Consider the following 17925-nt stretch of genomic DNA (forward strand, 5'->3'; position numbering starts at 1 on the left):
GCTACGGCGCCTAATCCCCCACAAATGACAAGATAATGGCGGCAAGGAGAGGCCACCGCTTCAAAAGGAGACTAGAGATACTATTCCCAATGGGGACATTTAAGAGACGAGGAGAGAGAGAGAGAGAGAGAGAGAGAGAGAGAGAGAGAGAGAGAGAGAGAGAGAGAGAGAGAGAGAGAGAGAAGGGATCATAGTAGGTCTATACTGTATTAATTATCCACACATATTCTATTGACTCTCTCACACACACTCACCCACACACATGCCCACAAACAGATCGGCACACAATTATAAACACAAACACACCCACACACACACAAACACATACAGGCCGACGCGCTAACACACCACACACACACACACACACACACACACACACACACACACACACACACACACACACACACACACGCGCACACACACACACACACACACACACACACACACACACACACACACACACACACACACACACACACACACACACACACACACACACAAACACATAACATTACATTACATTTAGTTAGCTGATGCTTTTGTCCAAAGAGACATAATAAATAATTGTATGCAACCATAAGGATACAACCCAGAAGTTGAAAATACCACGCGAGTACTTCAAATGCATCGAATAGAAAAAACTGCACACTGCGAACACACCCCTGCTTTTCTTTACTTGAAAGAGACGAAACTATGCAGTGAAAAATATGTTTTTTGCTTTGATCTTATTGGATTTGGGGTTGCTAAGCTACACGGAAGCCTGGTGGGCGCACCTGCATCAGTGGTGTCTTCCTGTTTCAGTGCATTTACAACCGCCGAGATATGTTAAACTTGATTATAATTATCATGCATCCACGGAACGCAATCTATCTGCTTATGTCTCACTTCTGGCCGGGCCACAATATTTTACCGTCGCATGCTAATGTTTATAGAAGGTATTCAATTTTAAGACAATGCTATCACCTTGATTGTCGGGCCTATTGTGAGCGACAATGCAATTGATGTCATACACTTGCATTATGTGCATACTATTTGTTTCAACACAGGTGACAGACATTTTAGTTATCGCATAAAAAACGAAATGAATGAAGAGATTCAAGTATATTTTGAATATTTTGAATGATTGCCTCTGAGCAAGTGAAGCCGTTTTTGACTTTATATTGTGTGGCTGTTCAATACCATACAATGGTGCTCTATGCACTTGAACACCATTCGTTCAAATGTAATTATGTTTATTTATAACAATGCATATTTAAAACATGATCAATTAATATTTCAGCAGATTTTGAAGGTGGGGTTAGGTCACATCACTGATAACCCAGCGGGCCACCATTTTCTCCAGTCTTTTTTAATAAAAAATTTAACATGACAAAATGTTGTGAGGATGAGTCACTCCCAGACCTATTATATGGGCTTCAAATATCAAAAGTATGATAATAGCCTTGCCCTACCGCAAGCAGGACTGCCGGTTGAAGTGCAGCTGTGAAAAACGTTTTGTGAATCATTTTGTTTTAAACCTAACATGATGTATTTAATGCAATGGTAGAATAGAGTCTGTTTTGACCAATATTTCTAAATACATCAAATATCCAGCCTTGCCTCTGCTTTCTGTATGATTTGGCTTGTGTTCGGCAAAAAATGGTCTATCAAGAGTTGTAGTTGTGCGGAGACTGTATTATGCATCCAATGGCCAATTTAAACGTTGAAATGGAAAAACCCAATGGTTTACAAACAGCAAAGGGAGGTGACTCAACCTCTTGTGTTCGGAATACCTATACACCCCATTATATATTCTACCCCCCACCCTTAAAGCATGAATCATTGTTGGTGAGGCATCACCCGATGTTGTTGGGATGACTGATTGCTGTGTTCAGGTAGGGCATGTCATTTTTGAACAGTGCAATCTTTTGACACAATCTCTTTCAAAGTGTTTTTTTTACAGGTTAAACTCCTCCAGTTTACACCCACAGACCTTGGGAACTTCATTAATAATTTCATCTTCCAACATAATCATTTCACTCCCTCTCTGTGCTCTCTGACAACTGACTCTCCATAGTAACAGCTAAGGATTTGGACACACACCACATTGTAATGGCGTGTTTCCTTAATATGTACGATTCAGTCCTGTGAGTAGAATATTTATCCAAAGGGACGTACTGAATTCAAATACATGTCGTTCAGGAGGGAGAGAGCGGGAACATACCCGTAGACATAGTCTGTCTTACATAGTTTTGATAGGGCAATATGTAAACCGTCTTTGAGTACCATATTAAGCGCTATATAAATTTCATTGATTATTATTACAGTTTTTTTCAATTGCTTGAACACTGTAGACACATGCTTAGACCAAAGTAACACAACTTGAAGTTTTTGTTACCATACCTTAAACACATGTATCCATTTCTTAAACAAAAGCGCTGCTTTGCACTTTAGTTGCAATTGTGCAACACACTTGCTCCTTTCTGCAACACACTTGCTCCTGCACACTACACACTATTTCATACATAAGACACTTAATTCAAAAATGACGTCTCATTGTACCATTGGGAAAAACACATCTATTCAAAATCCTAAACACATTGGTTAACTGAGAATACTTACTTACACACCTTAAAACACTTTCTTCCAAAACTGAACACCAATCAGCCAGCTACAAAAAGGCCTCGGTTAAGCCATTTGGAGAACTTTGCAAGCATGGATGAAGCAAGAGCAAGAGGCAGAGGTAGAGGAGGAAGAGGAGGACAGAGACATAGAGGAGGACGTGGTGGAAGAGGAACGTTATTTCCGATGACATAAAAGCCACTTTGGTGGACCATGTCATAAACCATGGCCTGACTATGAGGGAAGCTGGGCAGAGAGTAACCATTTCCCCTATCAGACGCATCTTGGTAAAGCACCAAATGACCATGAAGCAATTGTTCAGGGTCCCATTTGAGAGGAACAGTGTCAGGGTCAAAGGACTTCAACGTGAATATGTACAGGTAAGTGTTACAGTCCTTTACATTTACAATACAGTATTGGTGTCATCCAGTTACAGCTGAATATGTGCCATTGTATCAGTACCACATAGATACATTCAGAGAGGTACCAGGTACCTGTTCGATGGGGTGGGGGTTCTGTATGTGTAGTACTGTAGTTGAGTGTTTTGAGTAATGCCATCCAAAATATGTATTCCATGTATTTTGTTTTGTTACAGAGCATCTTGGAAATGGATGGAGCTGCACAGCCTCATGAATTTAGTTACATTGATGAGGCTGGATTCAACCTCAGCAAAACAAGACGGGGTCGTAACATACTGTAATTGGCCAAAGGGCAATTGTGCCAGTCCCGTGGCAGCGCTTGGAGATGGCGGGTAAATGACCGCCAACCACATGCTCGCATGCCTCTTCTGCAGGCAATGGAACAGGCCTGCGGAGACATCGACTTAGTTGTCTTGTGTGCTGAATCCATCCAACCATGGATGGATTCAGCACACAAGACAATATTTTCCCCGATGCTTAGCGGGAGAAAACATCGCTTGTGATGTTGATGAGATCCTATGGCCAGACCCCAACAGACGGCAGGATCCATAAGCCCATCCATGCACAATTGCCATGTTTTTCTGTGTTTACAGTACAGTAGGGTTTATTTTTGTGTTATTTTTGCTCAAACTGTATTTACTGCACTGTAATGTACAGTACTGCAATACTGAACATTACATTACAGTACATTATGGTGAAAACGTGCCCTCTGTGGAACTGAATAAAAACAGTGAATATGGAAGACTGCAGTATTTTATATAAAGTAGACTAGTGTGTTGCTGCTGATCTGAAAGTGTATTCATATGATGCAAGTGTGTATCATTTTGTCATCAGAGTGCCATTTTTACAAAGAATTGTTAGGTTTCGATAGCCGAGTTTCAATTTGACATAGATGTGAATGGTTTATTTCCCAGTGTTGTTGTCTTATTTGCTTGTGTGTTGAGTTTTGACACAATGAGCCAAATTTTGCAAAATGTGTTCAAGCAATTGAAAAAAACTGTATTATTATTATTATTATACCCACAACCTAGTTAGGCAGTTTTGGATTGAACACAAGACCGTCTGGCTGGGAGTCCTAGGAACTCGATACACCATCCAGTATAGAGTGAGGAGGGCAAATGTGCATTCAACCTCCCATGCATTCGCCCTTAAGATACATAGTCTTACTTGGCTGTATTAGCTCAACCTTTCGTATGATGATGTTGTATAATGATGGTGTTGAGGACCCCCCACACACACACACACACACACACACCTCCATGGCTCTGTGTGGAGAATGGCAGGGGAGAATGTTCAGAGCTGAACATTATCAACTCCACTGTTATTAAACAGGATGTGAATGGCTCATAATGAGCTTGAAATTACTTGATTATTCTATCTTGCTCCTCTTCAAATCTCAGCACAAACCATTTATCACCCTAGGTAGATTTGAACAATGCCAATTGTCTGATTAAAGTTAATTGAACTCCTCAAATCTTTCTGACCTTCTTCTGTTACTGGGAGACTTGACCCTACACTATAAAGTCCCAAGTCATATTTCTGGTATATAGGTTACCAATATAGGTTACCAAACGTAATTGTCAACAGAAAATATTTATTGACACACAACTTTTGATAAACAACTGTTGTGTATACAATTGGAGACAAAGCTTGTCTGCCATTCCAAACATCATCATTGGCACAAGCAGAATGCAAAAAGGAAATGGAAAAAAAGATTGCCATCAAACTGATGACTTGTTTTGATTATAGGTATTAATCAGAGCTTTTGTTTTATGAAATGATGTTGTTGATATAGCAATGATTGATGAAGGAATGAAACGTGCTGCACCACTGTGTACTACTGGGTATTTTCGAGTGCGCACTTCAAAAATACATGAGATTATTTTAGCATTTCACATTGTTGTACAAATTTACATTTCTGCACCTCGGGCCCTGGATCTGAAAAACGCATTCTCAAATAGTATCCAAACAAGGAATGGGGTGCGCTTGGGAAATACAATTTGTATTTTACATAATTTAATGAGAGAATTGTTATGAAAAGAACAAGGGCCAAATAACTTCGGCATTCGGCATTACAATTCCATGTGTATTAATATTGTTTTGTTTATTTATCCATGTATTTATCGCGGAACGTCTTTATAATTTCTTGAAACATTTAGTTTCATTTCAAATGACAATCTCAAAGGGAATGTCGAACACAAATTGATAGACCTACTTCTGTGCCATGTCCCAATTTGCCCTCTGCCTTGGTGCAGTTGTGACCAGATTTACTCCATTACAGCCTAGGCTTCATCATTGCACAATAATAGCAACAGTTCCCACCAACAACTCCTTCAGTAACACTTCCACCATGCTGCAGGGTTGCCTCTTATTTTCCCTCAGACCACAGCTGGGAAAGCCACAAAACATTGTCGGGCCAACAAAAAAGACGAATGTGTGTCTGTGACCAGGAATACAATAAGCAACTTGCAATGGACCTGAACACAAGGTCCAATTGCTGGGGTCTGACAGAGGATGGGCAGCTTACTGAGTACATGTATCTTCCCAGCAGGTATGTCGTGGGTACACTCTCCACCTCTTTCTGTTGCTGCTCATTGACCCTCGCAGGTCAATCAGATTGTATCGAGTCACACGGAGAAGAGGAGACCAGACGCGAGTCATAAGCAGGGCTGTGCTTCTGAGACCAAACAGGGCCACTAACAATGGTTTGGTTGGGTCCGGATGCACAAGCCCTGGAAGATAACGTTTACAGGAACAATGCATACGGTGCATTCCATTTTTCGTTTCCTTGTTACTTCTTCCGTTTAATTTGAAACCAGTTATTAATCCTTATTAGTCCTTACAAGACAGACAGACCTTTTATTAGCTCCTCTAATTCCTTACCAGAGAGACAGACCGACAGACAGAACCACAAACAGATAGAACCACAGACAGACAGACAGACAGACAGACAGACAGACAGACAGACAGACAGACAGACAGACAGACAGACAAACAGACAGACAGAAAAACAGACAGACAGACAGAGAGGCAGATATACGTGTTATTAGTCCTTCTTAATGCAAAAGAAAAAGACAGACAGACGGACGGACGGACAGACAGACAGGCCAAATTAATTGGGAAACAAATTGGGCTCAAAATCCGATTATGCCTATTGACCCTTTCCCACATTAGGCAAAATGTTAAAAAAAAAACTAAAAAACTAAAAACCACTTACTAAAATCGGCCATTAGATATAGAAAAGCAGTTGGTAGCCTATATGTCCAGGAGCGAGGGGTGGTGGTTTGGCTGTGGTGGTGCGGAGGTGGGTTGGTGTGAAGCTGTGGTGGTGTGGAGGTGGGTTGGTGTGAAGCTGTGGTGGTGTGGAGCAGAGACGGAGCTGAAGATGGGATGCTGCGCTACCCTGTGCGTAATCCACAAGGTGCTCTGGGTACATTTTGAGATGACAACACGCGGACCCATGTTTTAGTCTTATGCTATTTCATTAGTTCATTAGCAGAATGCAATGCATTTGCAGATCAGAATGAGCGTTTTTAAATAATATATGGGTCGCTGGATTCGGCGTTTTTTTTTTCGCGTGGCACCTGTTGCCTTTTCTGACAGATTTTGGGCGACGAATTGACGGCGACCTAGATTTTGTTTTTCAATTCAGGACAATGTCGGAAGATCAGTTGTACGGTTCTTCTAACTCAAGTGGATATTATTTTGGCAACGACTCAACCAAAATCCACTCCAACTTCGCGTTTTCTGGACCTGTGTTTGTCGTTTTGGTAGTGTTGATGGTGACTTTGGTTGTTGTGATTGTCCTGGGAAACGCGTTGGTTATCTTCGCTTTCAAAGTAGACAAGAGTTTGAGGAGACAATGCAACTACTACCTTCTGAATTTGGCAATATCGGATTTCCTTGTAGGTAAGTTCCATATGTAGCCTATTTATGCTTTTCGTCTTTTGACCACCAACTACGCATAGATACTATCAAGTTTCACGACCTTGTCACGAACATACTCTCAGTCTTTTCTGTCTTGTCTTTTCATGTCTGTCTGTCTGTCTGTCTGTCTGTCTGTCTGTCTGTCTGTATGTGCATAATCACTGTATGCATATGTATTGTGGGGGTATATGTATGCATATTTACTGTACTGTTAATGAATGGATGAATAAATGAATGGATGATTGAATAAATAATGAATGAATGAACAAACTAACAAATGAATGAACAAACAAACACACAAACATACGAATGAATGAATGAACACATGCAAAACCAGATCAATCCATGCAAATCCCACCCCTTCCACACCTCAGTCCTCACGGTGCGACTGTGTGACCTGAGTAACCTCGTTCTCCCTGACGTCCCCAGGGGCCTTCTGCATCCCGCTCTACATGCCCTACGTCCTGACGGGCCGCTGGACGCTCGGCCGAGCCCTGTGCAAACTCTGGCTGGTGATGGACTACCTTCTGTGCTCCGCCTCCGTCTTCAACATCGTGCTCATCAGCTACGACCGCTTCCTGTCCGTCACGCGGGCGGTGAGTGGAAACGTAGAAACGCGGCGCATCCCTCGCCAGCTTTTGAATCGGCATATTTCTCTTTTTTATCTCCCCGATTGAAGACGCCCCAATTGTTTACACCTCATGTCTCCATCCTATCCATTGGCTCAGTGTGATTGTGATATGTTTGAACCTAAGCGATGAAATAACTTTTTTCCCCTCGAGAAACCATATTGCAGGTTAATGGTTTCTTTGGGAACGGGATGGCTCAGGTATTGGTTCGTAGACCTAAAGGCCAGGGGAGTCAAAGGTGATCCAAGGCAACCCTCTGTCCCGGCCGCGGCCATCTGTACGGGTTAATCCTCCATGACCGGCCCAGGCCCGGCGCCGCCGCTAATGAAAGCCCTTTTGGCCGTGGCAGCGGACACAGAGGTCAGAGGTCATGTGCTGGAGCCCTCAGCGCAGAACGGCTGCCATGCCTGTCGCCACTCTGAGCCCTCTTTCAGGTGCCGCCACCCCCCCCCCCCCCCCATGCTGAATGAATGGCCAGTCACCACGGGGGCTGTACTTCAGGGGAAGTAGTGTGTGTTATGATGATCGTGTTAGGTGGGAGGTAGTGATGACTGATACCAGGTATAGTGGGAATAATCACAGAGAGCAAAAAATGAATGGATTTTGGATACAAAATGGGACAATTTTTCTTTTCTTTTTTCTGACGTACGATATCATTTTGAACATTCCATCTGAGGTGTGTATTTTTCTTGTGCCGACATGACAAATCTCCTGTCTCCTCCGGTGGCAGTTGCTGCCCAGAATCATCCAGTTTTCGCTGTGTGTGTGTGTGTGTGTGTGTGTGTGTGTGTGTGTGTGTGTGTGTGTGTGTGTGTGTGTGTGTGTGTGTGTGTGTGTGTGTGTGTGTGTGTGTGTGTGTGTGTGTGCATGCGTGCGCCCGCGTGTGTGTGTGTGTCTAAGTCAGTGTGCCCATATGCAATGCATGCTAACTCTAAGATGAGTGCACAGCCTGGCACAGTAGACAAAGAGAGTGTTCTGTTTTCTTTCATAAGCAAACACTTAACATCAGAGCAATGAATACAAATAACACCAGAGAGAGAGAGAGAGAGAGAGAGAGAGAGAGAGAGAGAGGGAGCTAGACAGAGCAAGAGAGCTAAAGGACAAGAGAGCGGGAGAGCTAGACACAGAGAGAAGGAGGCACAGGGAGAGATACTCTTCTTTAATTAGCTTGCTTTGATCATGGGGATCCTCTATCTGCCAGGGTCCTGAAAACCAGTCGACATCAATCACAGCAGAACCAGGCCGCGGGAAAGGGTGCATTTTCCTAAAAGCATTCCCCACCGATCACCTACATTTTTTAAAGGTTGTCAAAGTTAGCCTTTGACAATCGCAGGTGGAGTCAGAACGAATGTGCTTTAAAAGTGGAGATGGGAGCTGACACCATTACAAAAGGCTAAAGTCGATAGAATACGTTTTTGGACGTATTTCCTATTTACAGGTTTGACCTTGCTGAGGAAATCCAGCCTCTCCCAGACCAATCTAGTGGGTAGCATTAGGCAAGAGCTGTGCAAGAATAGGAGATGGGTTCGATTTTCCTTCTGTGGATTGAATACTGCACTGGAAGGGAAGGGATTACATTTTTCTCATCATATGAACAGTGTATCAAACATGATGGTTTGACACCAATAGTAGTAACTTCCCACACAGCTAGTAAATGATCACATGTTGAGTACCTGTAAGTAATCTGTGAATTATTTATTATTATTGTGGAATTTAAAGTATGTAAATAACCATGAAATCTAAAAAGAAACCACAATATTTATGAATTAGATTACACTGTGTAAGTATATTCTTTAGAAATTGACTGCGAATGGAGGCTTTGAATGTTCTCCTATTGATGCTAGACCATTGTTATCCTTATTGAGTAGTCCTCTAATCTCATTTTATCGATGGGAGATCAATGTGTAACCTAGCAACACTGTAGCTATTTACTGTGCACAAAGCAAGTTGTTTATAGATCTTCTGCTATTACTACTACTACTACTACTACTACTACTACTACTACTACTACTATCACCACTAAACATACCACTAGACAATTAATACTACACGCAAAATGTAAAGACTACTACTACTACTACTGCCACTTCTACCACGACTACTACTACAACTAATACTACTACTATTAATAGTACTACTACTACTACTACTACTATTACTACTATTACTAGTACTACTACTATTACCACTACTAGTGCTAGTACGGCTGGGGTTGCCGGGGCTGAAGGTGTAGGTACGTGTGTATGAATGGCTGTCTGAATGGCTGTCTGAATGGCTGTCTGAATGGCTGTCTGAATGGCTGTATGAATGGCTGCATAAACAGGTGTATGCATGTGGGTATGAATGTGTGTATGAATGTGTGGATGATTTGGTGAACAAGGCAATATATATGAAGCGCTTTTTGTGGCCGCGGGACTGAAAAGCGTAATGTAAATGCAGTCCATTTATTATTTACTCGTCCTACTAGGAGTTACTACTTCTACTCCTTCTACTACAACTACTACTACTACTACTACTGTCACTACCACCACCAATTTACAATTAGGGCATTTAGCAGAACCAACACTAATACTACTACTACTGCTGCTACTATATATAGATATGGGCTTCTAATGCACTCTTACAAACATTCAAATGATACAGTAAAAAGTTATATTTGTTATTATACAAATCAGATGCTGATGAAAGATATACATTATCACGTATACACATGCCACACGCACAATCAGAATTCATACTACTTCTACTACTACGATTATGAATGCTTATGCTGACAATCATAAACAACAGTACTAACAGTTATGAAAAAAACATTTCCCCATTTATTTCTCTATTTGTATTTTTGCTTGCAGGATCAGATTTCAAGTCTAAAAGGAAGCATCCGTAGCTGTTTATATCAGGATATTTGAATTAACTCAACTCACTATAATCTTAAAAATAGGTCAACTCATTATAATATTTAAAATTAGGGGACATAAAATTGCCTTCATGTTTGTTATGTTATCATCCTATGTTTGAATCAAGTTAGCTCATTGGCAAATGGCCCTAGTGGACAAGAGGGCTGACTATTCTACTTATGCATGGGGGTGTCGTACCAAACCCCACCACTAGGGTGTGTCCTTTCATCCACATCAACGGGTACATTTTGCGGTTACACTGAGGTCAGGCTGCAGGGCCAGGTACAAGACAGCACTGCCTATTAGCTTGGAAAACTGTCTTGCTTGAAAGCACACCAGCTGCGCGTGGTGTGTATGTGTGTTTGTGTGTGTGTGTGTGTGTGTGTGTGTGTGTGTGTGTGTGTGTGTGTGTGTGTGTGTGTGTGTGTGTGTGTGTGTGTGTGTTTGTGTGTTTGTGTGTCTGTGTGTCTGTGTGTCTGTTTCTGTGTGTCTGTTTCTGTGTGTGTGTGTTTGTGTGTCTGTGTGTGTATGTTTGTTTGTATGTGTGTGTGTGTGTGTATGTGTGGTGCGTGTGCGCACGTGTGTGTGTGTGTGTGTGTGTGTGTGTGTGTGTGTGTGTGTGTGTGTGTGTGTGTGTGTGTGTGTGTGTGTGTGTGTGTTGGTGTTTTTTTTGGAAGGGTCGGGTCTGCTTGGCTACACTCCGAGCCACCTTGTGGTCTTGCATCTGTCACCACTCCCTGCACTTTGTGTCATAATAAAGTAGTCTAACATGGGCCAGGAGAAAACATTTGGATTATTCTAATGTCTCAGTTTGAGCATGGATAACATTGTACTACTGTTAAAACAAAGTGCTATTTGTTTGTCTAAAAGCAACTACGAATGCTTACACCTGCACTTTCTGAATGTTCTTCCACGACTCAATCCATCCAGGGAATCTTCCTCGAATTATAAAGCAATAAATGTAGCTACAACACAGGCCACTAGAGGCTGCTAATGGGAAAACTTACACAGTTGCATATTTTATATGCACAATATTACTTTGTATACTCCAATGCTAAATCTAGGCTCAAAACTAGGACCAAAAATAGATGCAATGAACTTCGTGACTAACATTGGAGTGTTGACGTTTAACTATCAAGGAAACTGAAACAAAGAGTTTCTGAGTTGGTTAATGCGCGTCGTATAAACACAATGGTCCACTAAGTCGCATGTGATATTTAATATTTAATGTGCACATTATTTCTTTGCATATTCCAACGCTAAAGCTAGGCTCAGAACATAGACCAAAAATAAATACAATGAACATCCTATCTAACATTTCCCTAGAGGGTTGACATTTAACGATCGAGGCAACTGAAACAACACATTATTGAGTCGGTTATTGTGCGTCTTTAAAACACATTGGTCCACAACGTCGCACACAAGAACCACAGACAATGCAAACGATGCGGCGCACTCATCCAGCGTGTCTGCCCACTGTGTGTGTGTCCCCTGTAGGTGAGCTACCGGGCCAGGCAGGGCATGCCCCACCAGGCCATGGCCAAGATGCTGGGTGTGTGGCTGCTGGCCTTCGCCCTGTACGGCCCCGCCATCATCTTCTGGGAGCTGGCGGTGGGCCGCAGCCGCGTGCCCACGGGCCAGTGCTTCGCCGAGTTCTACTCCACCTGGTACTTCCTGCTGAGCGCCTCCATGCTGGAGTTCTTCTCGCCGCTGCTCTCCGTGGCCTTCTTCCACCTCAGCATCTACCTCAGCATCCGCCGCCGCCGGATCCTCCACAGCAGGGAGTCCGCCCCCCGGCCGCCGCCGCCGCCGCCGCCGGAGCCCCGCGTCCTGCCCCGCTCCCACCACCAACACCACCACCCCCACCACCACCACCTGGCCGCCGCCGAGGCAGCCTCCCGTGCCCAGGGGAAGGACGGCCCCCCGTCGTCGCGTTCCCTGCACCAGCACCACGGGGGTCTGGGGGCGAGGCTGGCCATGAGGGGCTCCTTCCTCTCCCCCTCCTCCCCCTCCTCCTCCTCCTCCACCACCTCCGCTAACGCCACCGCCGCCAACGCCACCGGCGCCACGGGCAAACTGGACCTGTCGGCGGCCTGCCGCCCCAGTCGTCTGGCCAGGGACAAAAAGATCGCCAAGTCCCTGGCCATCATCGTGTGCGTGTTTGCCATCTGCTGGGCGCCCTACACCCTCCTGATGATCATCCGCGCCGCCTGCAGGGGGCGCTGCATCCCGCATCACTGGTATGAGGTCACCTTCTGGCTCCTGTGGCTCAACTCGGCCATTAACCCCTTCCTGTACCCGCTCTGCCACAGTAGCTTCCGCCGCGCCTTCGCCCGCATCCTGTGCCCGCGGAGACGGGCCACTCAGTCCTCGGCTGACCTTCACGGCAGCCACTGACGGGAGAATACACGCGCGCGCACACACACACGGAGGCGCGCGCACACACACACACACGCGCGAACATGCGCGAGTGCACATGGATTTATTATTAATGAATGCGTATTGTGTACATCTTTACTTGAGTCATTGGTGGTTGCAAATAACGCTGGTCACAGCTCAGTACACATGGGAGGACGGGAGATGGAGTGAAACTAGATTTTAGGAGTTATTTTTGTCATAATGACCATTGCTTGCGGCCTATTTAGGCGGTACAATTTAGGAGGTGTAGTTTATTAGTGTTTTGTGCTAGGAAATACTAGGAAATACAGTGTAAATGATGTATCAGACATAATTTAAAAGCGTTTTCTATACAATATAGGATGGAAAGGACGTAAAAGTGCCATTTCATGAAGCCAGTGGATTTATCATCTTTGTTGGAACTTTACGTTGGGTGAAAGTGTGCACCAAAAAGCAAGTTCAATAGGTTGAAGAGGAAGCACATTTGCACTACTTCACTAAAATATATCGTCTTGAAAATGTTTACGACTATCTCTTTAACAGATCTCTCTCCTAATCCCATGGCAACAATGCAAAACAGTATTTGTTCGGATAAACCGTCGAACAGATGTATTTCTGCTCAAGTACCACTAGATGTCACCATTTACCTTCACAGCATTATCTGCTAGCGGTGCTTCGGTGTTAGGTTGTTTTTTTGCTGTGTAAGTCAGCTTTAGGAAATATTTGGAAATATTTCATGTTCAAGGTGGATGTTTTACACAATGAATGTGAATAGGCTACATACATTGAAACAATAAAACGACCTATTATCAGTGCAATACAATATGCTTGTGTAGGATCGATCTTTAAGTGTATTTATACTACGTTGTATCTTTCTATGGCTCAAACCGAGCGTAAGAACTTTGTTGTAAAATGTAGTTATTACGAACTTTATGGTTAACTTTAACTGCATGGTTTACTATACGACATTGTTTAACCATCCGTGAATATGAGCCTTTTAAAACCATGTCTGGAAGATCCATTGCATCAATTAAAAAACCAACCATTGTTTTCCTGCACATCCTGGCTTCCAAAACCACCGATACTTTTCCTGTCAGCCTGATGGGGGCAAACTGGGCCGCCTCTTCTCCAAAGCCTCACAAGTTGAGTGACAACTTCCTTCTGAAGAGCCGGTGGCGGCGTGGCGGTCTCCTTTGTCTCAGTCCGTTCCCCGCGCCGTCTGCACGGCCTTCTGATAGATGAGAGGAGGTCTTTCAGGACACAGACTTATTAGTCCAGTAATTACGCCATCATGCTAGATAGCGAGGGGTTACGTTGCAGGTGCCCGCTCCCACAGGGGACCGGCATTGCTCAAAATGTTGCCTCTGCCCCCGCGCACATCTGGGGCCCCCTTGGTCAGGTGCTGGGAATAGGGGCACAGCTGCAGGGAGCCGGCCTCTGCCCCCTTGGTACTCTCTCCCTCTCTCTTCCACTTCTCTCCCGATCCTCCTCGCCCCATCTCTATTCCTCTATCTCCTCCCCTATCTCCCTCTCCCTATCCTTCTCTCCCCATCTCTCCCTGTGCCCAGCTTCCTGTCTCTCTCCCGATCTCCATCTCCCTGTCTCGCTCTCTAATGCTCTCTCTTTCCCCTCTCTCCCTATCTCCATCTCTCTATCTCTCGCTTTCTTTCTTTCTTTCTCTCTCCCTTTCCCCCTCTCCCTATCTCAATCTCTGTCGCTCTATCTCTCTCTCGCTATCCCTCTCTCTCTCCCTCACCCTTGCTAACCCTATGTCTCCCTCTCTCTCTCCCACTAGCTCAATCTCTCTCCCTCTCTCCCACTAGCTCAATGTCTCTCTCTCTCTCCCACTAGCTCAATGTCTCTCTCTCTCTCCCACTAGCTCAATCTCTCTCTCTCTCTCCCACTAGCTCAATCTCTCTCCCTCTCTCCCCCTTCGCCCCTGTGGCTTGGCGCAGAAGGTGGGGTGAGGGAGAGGGTGGGATGGGGGGGGCGGGAAAGGTGCAGAGCCACACTTGTGACCGGAGGGATGCAGACCACATTTCCCTTGGGGGCGGTGGGGGAAGGGGGGAGAGAGGGTGGAGAGGGGTGTGTGTGTGTGTGTGTGTGTGTGTGTGTGTGTGTGTGTGTGTGTGTGTGTGTGTGTGTGTGGAGAGGGGGGGAGGCAGAAGTGCATTTATCAGCAGAATGGCCGACCTGGGTTCACTCTCCCTGTGTATCTAAATGCACCAGTGAGGGCTGTCCCGTCGGCGCCGCAGCCCGAGATGCTGCTGTGCAGTTATATTAGACGGAGTACTGCCATCGATTTGCCTGATAGATTGAAATGTCGTGGCATGTGTGCCAGGCCGACGAGCTGTTGGACACGTCAGGGGGATGGTGCCACTTTAAATTGGCCAAGGAGAGGCAGGCAGGCGCCGGGGAAAAAACAACATAGATGTTGCACTGCAGAGACTTGAGTGATTTGTATTCAGTGCATGTAAACAGCACAGTTTTATTCTCATGTGTTGCTCGCTGTCTGTGCTTTAAACAATGTGTGTGTGTGTGTGTGTGTGTGTGTGTGTGTTTGTGTGTGTGTGTTTGCACGTGACAGGATGTGTTGAAGTGCATGTGTGTCTGCGTGACCCCATGTCTGTGTGCATATGCCTCCAATGTGTGCGCCTGTATTTGCGTGCGTCTATGTAAGTATACATTGTTTATCTCGACATGCATGTTTCCATGCATGTCGAGATATTTGATGGTGTGTGTGTGTGTGTGTGTGTGTGTGTGTGTGTGTGTGTGTGTGTGTGTGTGTGTGTGTGTGTGTGTTTATGAGGGTCTTGGATGTCTTTGACCCTGAGCAATGTGTCTGAGAGCTCTGACCCCCAGTGGAGCGCACCTGTGCTCCTAAAGTTTATGGAGCCCATTAGCAGAGACACAAACAGTGATCAGAGGTGGCGAGGGAGCCCTGAACGACTTCCATTTTATAGTTGAAGTCTTAGAGGTTTTCCCGCCGCGCTTTAGATGCGATGACTTGCAAGACACGGAGAGGAAGTCCGCCCCTTAGGCTTCTTTGATTCCTCCTGCAGTTCACACAATAAAAGCCCCAGTCATGCAGAGTAGTCTATGAGTCTTCTCCCGGGGCTTAAGGAGAAATCAGGTCAACAGAGTCTATAATTTTTTTTTTAGGGATTTCCGGACCGATACCTGGATCAATTCGTTTCCCCAACTTCATCCCACACAGATGGATAGCGCACTCAGACTCAGAGCCGAACCGCACCACTCCGTCTGCGGCCAAAGGGCCTCATGCACGACCTTGTTTCGTGTTTTTTTCCGTTGTTGCTGCAATCGCAGGATCACTTAGGAGTGTGTGCGCCCCTCTGCCTCCACTCTTCATTCTCTTACTTGGCCGGCTAAATGTAAACCAGGATTAATATTTCACGAGGCGCATATTGGAAAAAGGAGGGGAAAAAGCAAACAAACAAAAAATAATAATAAATAACTAAAAACACCCCCACACAACGTTTCTGCTTTGATTCCTTCGCGTCGCTTCCCTTCGCCTCCTTCCGTTCTCGCCCCGGCTCTTTTTCCTGCGACGGCAAACTTCCTGACTGGAGATTAAATAATTCCATTGGAATCCTCTCAGGATGGTTTCCCAGCACTTGGCAATTAAACAATTACATTTAATCAGCATGGGGCGACGCTTCAAGTCACCCTCATTTCAGACGTTGATTAAAAGCAATTCTGCAGTGGTTATTGCGCCGACTTTAGAAAAGTGCGGTTCACCGAGGTTTACCGGGCGTGTGCGTAGGTTGTGGGGGGGGGGGGGGGGGGCTCAGCCGCGGTCGGGAGCGCCGGGGTGCCTCTCAGGGGTGGGGAGCGGTAATGACAGAACCCGCGACAGACCTCGCCGCGTCCCCGCAGTCGGTTGCTAGTTAGATTACTGCCAGGCACTCTGACCCCCGCAGCAAAGACGCCTCGGCGAACAATGGAGCGGAGACGGCATTAAGCCATGCATTGGGGAGACGGCGGCTCTGTGTGTGGATAGGTGTGTGTGTGTGTGTGTGTGTGTGTGTGTGTGTGTGTGTGTGTGTGTGTGTGTGTGTGTGTGTGTGTGTGTGTGTGTGTATAAGTGCGTATGCGTGTGTCTATTTCTATGTCTGTAAGTGCGTATGTGTATGTGTGTGTGCGTGTCTATGTGAGTGTGTGTGTGTATCCGTGTCTATGTCTGTGTAAGTGCGTATGTTTGTTTGTGTGTGTGTGTGTGTGTCTGTGTGTGTGTGTCGTGCGTATGCATACAAGCCTGTGTGTGTGGGGGGTTGTCTTTACATGCATACGCAGGTGCATGGGTATGTGTGTGTGTGTGTGTACGTGCATTAGTGTGTGTATGCAGGTGCATGTGTGTGTTCGCAGGTGAATTTGTGTGTGTGTGTGAATGTGCATTAGTGTGTATGTGTAAATGGAGGAGAGGGGTGTGTGTGTGTGTGTCTGTGTCTGTGTGTGTGTGTGTGTGTGTGTGTGTGTGTGTGTGTGTGTGTGTGTGTGTGTGTGCGCGCGTGTGTACATACGTGTGTCCAGTCATATGTGTGTACTCACATACGTGTGCATATGTGTGTGTGTGTGAGAGTGTGTGAGCCTTATTAGTTTACAAAGTGCTAGCATGTCAATCACTAGGCTGGCCCGTGCGTTGCGTTCTGCTCTCTGGGCTGAGGTGCGTCTGCGCTGAACAAATGCTCCTTGACATGTAGAATTTCATCACGCGCCGCGCAATAACCTGCCCCTGCATAAGCAGACGGCAGCGCGAGCGCGGGGCGGGTGGGAGGGGCTGTTGTCAACGCTGTTGTTTCTTTAATACACGTCAGGAGCGCTTTGACGTGCTGGGTTAGGGCGAGAGAGATACCTGGCATCCGCCTCGCCGGCTCCGCCTCCCGCTCCTCCTCCCCCACCTCCTGCTCCTCCACCTCCACCTCCAAGTCCTCCACCTCCTTCACCTCGTCCACCTCCACCTCCTGCTCCCTCACCTCCTCGACCGCCCGCTCCTCCACCTCCTGCTCCTCCTCCTCCTCTTCCACCTTTGGCCCT

The 17925-nt window shown here is 45.6% G+C and overlaps 1 protein-coding gene across 1 annotated transcript; it reads left to right on the top strand.

Moving 5' to 3' along the window:
• The first annotated feature begins 6393 nt into the window (after positions 1-6393).
• LOC132462684 (histamine H3 receptor-like) lies at positions 6394-13930 on the top strand. The gene is made up of 3 exons (XM_060058358.1): positions 6394-6929; positions 7377-7543; positions 11971-13930. The coding sequence occupies exons 1-3, from the start codon at positions 6677-6679 to the stop codon at positions 12868-12870; spliced, it is 1320 nt and encodes a 439-aa protein (XP_059914341.1). The 5' UTR covers positions 6394-6676; the 3' UTR covers positions 12871-13930.
• Positions 13931-17925: the final 3995 nt, after the last annotated feature.

Source organism: Gadus macrocephalus, chromosome 8, assembly GCF_031168955.1.
Source record: "Gadus macrocephalus chromosome 8, ASM3116895v1".
Lineage (NCBI taxonomy): Eukaryota > Metazoa > Chordata > Actinopteri > Gadiformes > Gadidae > Gadus > Gadus macrocephalus.